At 64.0% G+C, this 9,677-nt stretch overlaps 1 protein-coding gene across 4 annotated transcripts in view; it reads left to right on the forward strand.

Annotated features, from left to right (window-relative positions):
• WWP2 (WW domain containing E3 ubiquitin protein ligase 2) overlaps positions 1-9,017 on the forward strand; it is a 43,875-nt gene extending 34,858 nt beyond the window's left edge. For 2 of the 4 annotated variants that reach the window (XM_075511161.1, XM_075511162.1), the window contains exons 12-24: positions 239-320; positions 952-1,080; positions 1,383-1,461; positions 1,617-1,688; positions 1,780-1,868; positions 3,101-3,260; positions 4,323-4,456; positions 4,583-4,723; positions 5,296-5,416; positions 5,778-5,882; positions 6,496-6,592; positions 7,482-7,554; positions 7,799-9,017. In XM_075511161.1, the coding sequence (XP_075367276.1) occupies positions 239-320; positions 952-1,080; positions 1,383-1,461; positions 1,617-1,688; positions 1,780-1,868; positions 3,101-3,260; positions 4,323-4,456; positions 4,583-4,723; positions 5,296-5,416; positions 5,778-5,882; positions 6,496-6,592; positions 7,482-7,554; positions 7,799-7,898 (1,382 nt within the window). In that variant the 3' untranslated portion in view covers positions 7,899-9,017. The remainder of the gene's footprint in view (positions 1-238; positions 321-951; positions 1,081-1,382; positions 1,462-1,616; positions 1,689-1,779; positions 1,869-3,100; positions 3,261-4,322; positions 4,457-4,582; positions 4,724-5,295; positions 5,417-5,777; positions 5,883-6,495; positions 6,593-7,481; positions 7,555-7,798) is intronic. The other 2 variants (XM_075511164.1, XM_075511163.1) reach the window with 1 other exon arrangement.
• Positions 9,018-9,677: the final 660 nt, after the last annotated feature.

Below are 9,677 nucleotides of genomic sequence, written 5' to 3' on the forward strand. Positions count from 1 at the left end.
CTGGCCTTGGGGGCACTGGAGGAAGCCGGCCTGTGCACGTAGAAGAAATGTAGCTTTTTTTTTTTTTTTTTTTTTTAATCCTGTCTTTTCCAAACGAGCTGGGGCAGTGCCGGCGGGGAGGTGGGACGGGGAGTCAACAAACTTCTCCTGAGCTGAGAAGGGGAGGGCTGTTCCCAGGACTGCGGGTCAGCGCTGGCCAGGATGCTCCAGCTAACGCTTCCTCTCCCTTTTCTCTTAGAGAAGAGACAGGACAATGGGCGAGTGTATTACGTGAACCACAACACCCGGACCACCCAGTGGGAAGACCCTCGCACGCAGGGGTAGGCAGCCTGCGGGGAGAGCAGGGAGGATGCTTGCGGTTTCAGAAGGTCTGTGCGACGGGCTACCGAGTGCTGAGCTGGCCGTGCCGGGGGCCCGAGCCCCCAGAGGGTCCTGCAAGCTGCACCACTGGGGAGCTGAAGGCACTGAGAGCTGCGGGCAGCGCTGGAGCCCGGGAGGGTTGGCATTGCGGGACAGCTCTCCGGCTTGCGGGAGCTGAGGGGAGAGATGAGGAAATCCCCAGGAGTGGGCGATGGGGAAGACTGGGCAGAAAGAGGTGCTTTCTTCTCACCCTGTCACCTTCCCGCAGGGCTCTGCTTGGGCTCCTGAGGGCTCTGGGTTGCAGCTCTCCAGAGACCTGGCCCAGGTCTCCCCTGAGACCACCTCTCCCGCAGACAGAGAGCAAAGCCGTAGCTGTGGCTGGTCCTGGCTGTGGCCAAGCGTGCAGCCCGGGCAGCGCTTCTGTCTCGGCGGGCAGGCGAGTGCTTGCTCATCCCATACCATAAATCCTCCCTTTTTGCCTGGCATGGAGCTGCAAATTGAAGGTGGTCCCCAGGGGCAGCCATTCGGAGGGCCGCAGTTCAGGGCGAGATGCCCGAGGTGCCTGCCCGGTGACCCCTTCCTTGTCGGCAGGATGATCCAGGAGCCGCCGCTGCCGCCCGGCTGGGAGATGAAGTACACGAATGAGGGCGTGCGCTACTTCGTGGACCACAACACTCGCACCACCACCTTCAAGGACCCGCGCCCCGGATTTGAGTCTGGGTAAGCGCTTTTGGGCCGGGCCCCTCGCCCTGCAGCTGGGCCGCACGCTGGGAGCGGGGACTCGAGCTGCCTGCTCGCAGCTCGTGCCTTCCCGTGCTCGCGACACGGGGTGGGGGAAGTGAGTCAGCTTTGTTGCAAAGGCACCGAGAGGTGGGTTTAGGGCCTTGCGCTTGGCTCTGGCGGAGGTGAACTGCGCCCCAGAGATCTCCGTCCCGCCTGGCAGGCGATGAGGCTGCTGGGGCCAGGCAGCTTGCGCCAGGGCAGGCGGGGATGCTGAACCAAGGCCCGTGCTGCTTTTGCAGGAGCAAGCAGGGTGGCTCCCCGGGGGCGTACGACCGGAGCTTTCGCTGGAAGTACCACCAGTTCCGCTTCCTCTGCCACGTGAGTAGAGCGGCCGGAGGGGCCCGACAGCTTGGGGGCTGCTGAGCCGCAGGGCCGGATGGGTGCGTGGACAGCCTGACCCCGTGGGCAGGCGCGGGCGAGGAGAGCCGCTGTGCCAGCCTGCACAAAGCCTTCCGTCTCTGGCTTGCTCGTAGTCGAACGCGTTGCCCAGCCACGTGAAGATCAGCGTTTCCCGACAGACGCTCTTTGAGGACTCCTTCCAGCAGGTGAGGAGGTGCTGGGACTGCGGAGCCCGGGGAGGTGTGGAGCCAGCCCTCGCACCAGCCCGCGGTGACGCTTCCCCTTGCTTCTCCCCAGATCATGAACATGAAGCCGTACGACCTGCGGCGCCGCTTGTACATCATCATGCGAGGAGAGGAGGGCCTGGACTATGGCGGCATCGCTAGGTGAGCGCCGGCGTGCCGGACCGTGCGCCTGCTGCTGAACGGGGCTGTGCCCTGCCTGCGGCGTGAATCCCTGACGGGCAGCGCAGGCAGGGGAGTCCGTCCGGCAGCTGCACTCGGGGTCCCCAGCCTTTCTGCAGCGCCTGCGTGGGCGGAGGAGCCCAGGGGTGTTCGCAGTGTGAGTTTTAGGAATCGTGGAACACCCTGAAAGCATCGCAGCAGCCTGTCCCTGGCACAGAGGGGGCTCGGGGCTGGGAGCCCAGCTGGGGCTCTCCCGCCGCCCCCGGGGCGTGGGGGCAATGGGTCGAGCGGCCTCTTCTCCCCGCAGCCCACCTTCGCGGCCAACAGGCCCTGGTGTTTCCCGGGACAGTCGGTGTGTGCCGGGGCAGACGTGGTGTGCTGCAGCCTCCCACTGCCTGCCCCGCGGATGGTGTTACCGCAGAGCACGGGCTGCGTCTCGGCCGGAGCGGGGTCCCGTGTCCCCGTCAGCCCCCGCCGGCTCACTTGGGGCGTCTGCCTTGGTGCTGGGCTAACGCTTCCCCCGCCTGCCGCTGCCCCGGCATTCGTGCTGCCGTGCTCTTGCCCGCTCCTCCTTCATGGTGCCGCTGCCCCTGGCTCCGGTGCAGGGGCTCCTGCTCTCCGCCTCTCTCTGTGTCCTGCCAGTGGTTTTACCCTATGGTAGGTTACGTCATGCTGTTCTACCACAGGGTAGAACCACGGACGGGATGCCGGGGCTGCCTCTGCGTCCGAGGACTCCCATCTCCCTGCGCGGCCGGGGGAGCAGAGCCAGGACGGCACCCGTCCTGCGCTGCTTTGAGCTCGGGGTGGGGCTCCCGGGGGAGCCTGTGCGGGGAGGCTGCGGGGGCGTGTGCGCAACAGCGCGCGCGCGTAGGTGTGCGACAGCCTGGGTGGGACTGAGCTGTCTGGTGCCTGCCGGGATCCCCGGTGCTCCGAGCAGGGCCTCCGGAAAACCGGGGTGCTTCTTGCTGGTGTCTCCAGAAGCCCTTCACAAACCACGCACAGCAGCCCTGGGGTGGAGGACGCCCTCGCCAAGTCACACCGGGGCCCAACGCTTCCACCGGCACCCCGAGGAGACGGGCACCCGGTTTGTGCGGGGTGTGCCGTGGAGGCGCGTGGCCGTCCCCTCTGCCGGGGCGCAGCCTCCCCGTGCAGCCCTCGGGCACCCCGGCTCCTCGAGCCGCTTGTCACCGCGCCGCCCCTTCCTCTCGCCCCAGGGAGTGGTTCTTCCTCCTGTCCCACGAGGTGCTCAACCCCATGTACTGCCTCTTCGAGTACGCCGGCAAGAACAACTACTGCCTGCAGATCAACCCTGCCTCCTCCATCAACCCCGACCACCTCACCTACTTCCGCTTCATCGGCCGCTTCATCGCCATGGTAAGAGCCCGGGCTGTCGGGGTGAGAGGGGCTGGGGAGGCGACGGGACAAGACAAGACTCTTCCTTTGTGTCCCCCCGCGGAGCAGGGGCCTTGCAGGGGACGGGGGTGGTCAGCGGGGCGAGGGGCAGCTCCGCACGCCGTGGCCCTGCTCGGCTCGGCACTGTCGCCCTCCTTAAGCCCCGTCTCGCTCGGGTGCGAGTCCGTGGGAGACGGGCCGTCGAGGGGGGGCTGCGGGCCAGGCTGCGGGGCGATGCATTTTAAATCCGAGGAATGGCCGTGGGGCCGGAGGGGACCTGGTTTCCCAGGGGCCGTGCCGCGGGGATGGCTCCAGGTCTTTGGCTGCCACCCCAGGTGCTGTCGGGTCCGCAGCTCTGGGGACTATTTTTAGCCCTAGCAGTGTGAGATTTTCCAGCTGCCCAAGCCCCAGAGCGGCTCCTCCCGTGCGTCTCGCGTTCCCCAAGGCCAACGTGTCGCAGGTCGCCCAGGCCTGGGCTACCAGGGGGGCTGCCAGGAGCTCCCCGAGCTTGGGGAAGGGTCCCCGGCCCGTGGCCCTGCGAGGTGCGCGCGGGAGGCGGCTGCGCGCTGCTCGGGTCCCCGCTCTGTCCTGCCTTGCCCTGCCCTGCGCGTTGCAGGATACCAATAAAACCCCAGACTATTACTCACCGCTGGGCCGTTCTAGACAAGCGTCTGCATTATTTTTGGCTGCCTTTGCCTTGGGGCTCCTGGAAGCCAGGGATTCAGGGAAGCCGCAGCACAGCTCTGTTTAAACAAGTGCTCTTAATAGAGCTGCGAGGGGAGAAGGAGACGCGGTGGAATTTGTGGTGGGGAGGGGAGAGGGGCTGCGAGCACACCCCGCACCGGGCAAGCCGCCCCCGGGCAGCGCTGTCGGGGGGAGCCCGCTCCTCCCCACCGCGTTCGCTGGCCGGGAGCGAGTGCCGCAGCTCTGGGACCCGGGAGCGATTCCCTTTCGCCCCACGGCCGCCCCAGTGCTGCAGCACTGTCTCGCCCCGCGGGTCTGTCCTGGGGTCCCCCGTGACCCGGCGTTATCTCCCCGCCGCAGGCTCTGTATCATGGGAAGTTCATCGATACCGGTTTCACCCTGCCCTTCTACAAGCGGATGCTGAACAAGCGGCCCACGCTGAAGGACCTGGAATCGATCGACCCCGAGTTTTACAACTCCATCGTCTGGACCAAGTGAGTGCCCCTGCTCCCTCCCGGCCCGGGGCCCATCTGCTGCAGTGGCGGCAGCGCTCCTCCCCACCGCCCCTCGCTGCCGCCGGGTGCCTCTGTCGGAAACCACATCCCAGTGTCCTCCCGCAGGGAGAACAGCCTGGAGGAGTGCGGCCTGGAGCTGTACTTCATCCAGGACATGGAGATCCTGGGCAAGGTGACCACCCACGAGCTGAAGGAGGGTGGCGAGAGCATCCGAGTGACGGAGGAGAACAAGGAGGAGTACATCATGTGAGCGGCCATCCTGCGGCCCCTGCCGGGTCCCTACCCCCGCTGGCTGCAGGGCAGTTCTGGGGTGGGAACGTGGGGCTTGGGACGTGGCCGCTTCCCCGGGCTACGTGGCCTGTGACAAGTATGGGCTGGCGCGGTCGGCCGAGCTCCGCTGCGGTCTGGCTTGCTGCTGGCTGGGCAGTTGCCAGTACTTTCAGGAAAGAGGAGAGGGGAGAGAGGGTGAGACTTCTCTCCCTGTCCTGTGGCTGCTCACTCTGCCTGTCCACTGCTGGGCTGGCTGGGGGCTGCCAGGGCCGTCTCCTCCTGCTGACAGTAGGCTCTGGCCAGGGGACGTGGTTTGCACCCCTCGACCCTCCCGAAGGCTGCTGGTCTGTGCTCAGGGGTTTGGAGGCAGAGAAACCCACTGGTGGGAATTGAGGGGAGCCCTGGTGATTCGCAGGAGCCACGTTCCCCCTCCCCACGCACTCCTGCGGCTCCCAGGGCCCTCCCCGCTGGCGGGAGGGATGGTGTGGGGGTTCCCCGTGCCGGGCCAGCGGCGCTGGCTGCCTGCCGACCGCCGTCTGCCTTCCCAGGCTGCTGACGGACTGGAGGTTCACGCGGGGTGTGGAGGAGCAGACCAAGGCTTTCCTGGACGGCTTCAACGAGGTGGTGCCGCTGGAGTGGCTGCGGTACTTCGACGAGAAGGAGCTGGAGGTGAGCTGGCGCCTGTGCTGGGACGGGGACGTGGAGGTACCGGTGCTTCCCACCCTGCCGCGTGCTGCCCCGGGAACGGCACGCGGTGATGGCAGAGTGCGCAGGCTCTGCTCGCACCCTCTGTCCCTCGGCTCTGCTGACGGGGGTACCACCGCCCCAGGTGGCTGGGTCTGTGGGGTGGCTTGTTGGATCTGTTCGCAAGAAACCATCTTGCTGGAGGTGAGGAATTCCTCCCAGACACCTCCGCTGCCCCGCGCTGGAGCCTGTGCCTTGTGAAGCCCGGCACCGGAGGAGTCGGTGCTCTGAAGCGCGGGCGCAGGGCCCTGTTTCTGTCCCCCTGCTGACTGTTCCCTGTCCCCAGCTGATGCTGTGCGGCATGCAGGAGATCGACATGAACGACTGGCAGAAGAACACCATCTACCGGCACTACACCAAGAACAGCAAACAGATCCAGTGGTTCTGGCAGGTCAGTCCCAGCGCTGGCGGCACCTCCGACCTGCTCCACAGCCCGGGGATCATCCCCTGCCCGAGGCCCGGGGCAGGCAGGGCTGGCCTGGGGCAGGCAGCCTCGCAGGCTGTCAGGAAGAACGAACTACAACCGCGAGCACGTGTTCAGCAAGAAGCTTTTGGCTGTGGCTGGCAGAGGCCCCGGTGCCGCCGCCAAGGACAGCAGGCAGCACTTAGTGGTCAGCGTGCTTCTAGCAATAGCTGCTGCTCTCGGGCAGGATGACAGAAGGGGGTGACATGTAATAGAGCTGCGCCAGTTCAGGCGGTGCTGCTCTGTGCTGGCCAGGAGAAAGGGGGTCAAAAATGGCTCTGAAGGAGGGCAAGGCTGGGCAGAGCTGCTCCCCGCAGGCCCCTCGGGATGCACTCGTCCCCGAGGATGCGGGACTGGAGGCGAGGGCTGGACCGCGTGCCCGGCGTGCTGCCCTGCCCTGGGCTGTGTCCGAGCCCGGCTGGCCGGAGGGCGTGGGGTGTTCATGGCAGGAGCCGTGCTGCAGGACGGTGCCCCAGGCCCGGCCGGGCTGCGAGCTCGGGGGTGATGGGGATCCCACTCTGCTGCCACCTTCTTGTCGTAGGTGGTTAAAGAGATGGACAACGAGAAGAGGATCCGGCTGCTGCAGTTCGTGACGGGGACCTGCCGCCTGCCCGTCGGGGGGTTCGCGGAGCTCATCGGTGCGTGTTCCCAGGCGCTCGGCTTGAGCGGGGGTCCTGGGGAGGCGAGCCGGGGCGGCGGCCGTGCGCGGGGGCTGGCGGGTGGGACCTGGCTGACCACGTCCCCATCGCAGACTTCAAGACAGCCCACAGCACGTAAGCAGAGGAGCAGCTGCGATGTCTGAGCATGGCGATTTAATCCGGTGGCGTGCCATGCGCAGACAAATTCCTTAGCCATGAACTGTGCCGCCACAGTTAACGTTGTCAGTCCAGTTTGTAATCTCATTTTGAATGAGATTTGGTTTTTGATTTAATTTTGATTTTTATGCGACGAAATCCCTTTTCCAGAAAACCACAGTGCGGCATTATTCTGCATTCATCCTTCAATTTGCTACTTTTTGGGGCCTGTACCAGCCTTTCCCTTACTTTCCTGGAATCTGTGTCAAGCTAACCAGCTAACTTAGCCTGCTGGTTTATTCTTGCTGGCATGTTAGCTTTTTTCCAGCCCCCTGGAACCTCTCCAGCATTCACGATCTGTTAAAAAGCGACCTCAGTGACTCAGACTTCCTGAGCCAGCTCCTTTAAAACTCTCGGATGGACCCGCTCAGTCCTGCAGGTCTACGGATAAACGCATTTTAGCACTTGCTATTTAACCATCCTGCTTAGAAGCCACGCCGTTGTCTCTCTACGCTGTGAATGTGCTTTTCAGCTTTCTCCTTCCTCGTTTTTTGTACATTCTCTCTGCAAAGGCGTCAGAACGGGCAGTGAGTGCTGCTATGGATTTATGCCCCGATGTGCGTCTAGGATAAGGGCGTGTGACGGTGTGGCCTGCTGGCTAACAGCGCGTTGGAGGGTTTTCTTTTTCAGCTCCTGGTCATGTAATGAGATTTGCTGTGCTCATCATTAACAGGCAGCAACGGGCCCCAGAAATTCTGCATCGATAAAGTTGGCAAAGAGACGTGGCTGCCTCGGAGCCATACATGGTAAGTCATTTCTCCTTGGCCCCGTTAGGAGCCCACGGGGACAACCGCTGGCAGTCTCTGCGGGGCTGCGTGGGGCCCCGGGCGCGCTCCGTCCCCTCCGCCCGCGTTCCCACAGGATGTAGCTGCCATTCCTGGCCGTGCATCTTACCGCAGCTGCTGTGCGCGGCCGAGGCCGGAGGGGACCCTGCAGCGGGGAGGAGAGTTGGGATTGCAGCGCTATTCACGGGCTCTGCTGTCTCGCCAGCTTTAACCGTCTGGATCTCCCTCCCTACAAGAGCTACGAACAGCTGAAGGAGAAGCTGCTTTATGCGATTGAGGAGACGGAAGGATTTGGACAGGAGTGATGGAGCTTTGGTGCTTTCCCGGGGCGGGGAGGGCCCTGGAGCGCTGCCGGCCGCGAGGTCCTGCCTGCCGGCACCCGCAGAGCCCAGCGCCGAGCCCTCTCCGCGGGATGGTGCGCAGGCAGCTGCGGACGCTGTTGCTCTTGTTCCTGTGCGAGATCTGCACTAATGCAGCCCTGGGGGAAACGGGTCCACGTTTCCCTCCTCAAACAAATTCGAGGTGTGACGGGGAGGCGGACGCAAAAGCCTGGCTCCGCTCAGCTCGTGAGGGGCGCGGGCTGGCACAGAGGGGACAGGGCGAAGCCCTGGGCCTCGGCAGGCAGCGCGCGGTGCACCGAGGCTCCCTGGTCCCCCCTCGCAGACACGGTTAAACGAGATCTGGTTTCAGCACAGGCTCTTTTTCCCCCTAGTGTTTTCTGCCTTCTCATGGCGTTTTAATACATGCAGCTGAGGAGGGGAAATGGCTCTCGAACCGACTCTCAGGTCGCTTTTGGGCCCTATCCTGCACCCAGCAAAGGTAACGGGGAACCCCCAGTCGAGGCCACTGGGGCCGATGCACCACGCGAGGGCCGGGACAGCCCCTTCCCACAGCAGACCCGTGGCTGCCCACGGGGGACCCAAGACCCAGGTCCTGGCCAGCCATGCCCGTTGCGTGTTTTGATTTGCAAGCGTGTGGCCCCGGTACTGTAGTAGTTGATATTTAAGCGGTGTGGTGCTCAGAGCTGGTGCTCTGCAGCAGCCGCGGGGACTCCGGTCACGCTTGCAGCACATCCGGCCTTTGCTTGGGTCGTGGGTTCGGCCCAAACTCCCTGTGTTTCCTCTGCCGCCGGCCGGGCTGGTGGCAGGAGCTCCCGGAGCTGCTGGTGAGGGCAGGATCAGGCCTCTGCCCCTTGCCCAGATGCCACCTCCACTGCTGCCCCCCTGCCACCGTGCACCGGGGAGACAGACCCGCGCGAGCCTTGGTGTACATAGCTGTACATAAAGGAAGTCTATGGATACAAGACACTGCAATAGCTTTTGACTGGCAACCGGATAGTTTTGTACTGCACCATCCTGCCTCAGCGACGCCGACTTCTTGTGCAATAAAGGATAAGCAGCTGCCGAGGTGTGTGTCCCTGGTCGGTGCGTCACACGGGGGGACAGCCCGGTGCAGCCTCGGGGAGTCTGTGCGGGGACTCGCCTGAAGAGCCGTGATGGGCACCCGCAGCTTGTCAGCGGGGTCATAAATAATACGTGTTTTTTCCATGCCCACGCTGCGCAGGAGGGTCAGGCTGGGCGCAGCGCTCCTGCCTGCCTTCGCCCAACCTATAATCACACTCAGCTAAAAATGCCTCCAGGACGCTTGCCAGAGCTGGAGCTGCCTCCCTGTGCCACCGTGTGAAACCCAGAGCGGCATTGGTGGAACGAAATCAGGTGAACGAGGCCAACGGCCATAGGCTGGCGGTGTTTAGTAAAAAATCCCACACAAGCAGAACTAAACAAACCCGCTATTCATATCACCAGCGGGCAGCCTGCATCCAGTAATTTTGCCATGACTTTGCTTTTCAGCAGCTGCCTTGGCTGGTTGGTTCTTTGTGTGGGTTTGGGGCGTTTTTTTTTTTAATAGTCTGTACTTGTGCCAAGCATGGCACAGCCGCTGCCAGCCTAATCCCAGAAGAAATGCTTCAATCGCTGTGGGCAGGCTGCTGGCACTCTGCACTCTCCCGGCACCGGCGTGCTGGCGCAGCGCTGCTCACACGCCGGCCCAGGAGGTGGCAGGGGAACCGGTGGCATCTTGTGCCT

The sequence above is a fragment of the Mycteria americana genome, chromosome 8 (genome assembly GCF_035582795.1).
Source record: "Mycteria americana isolate JAX WOST 10 ecotype Jacksonville Zoo and Gardens chromosome 8, USCA_MyAme_1.0, whole genome shotgun sequence".
NCBI lineage: Eukaryota > Metazoa > Chordata > Aves > Ciconiiformes > Ciconiidae > Mycteria > Mycteria americana.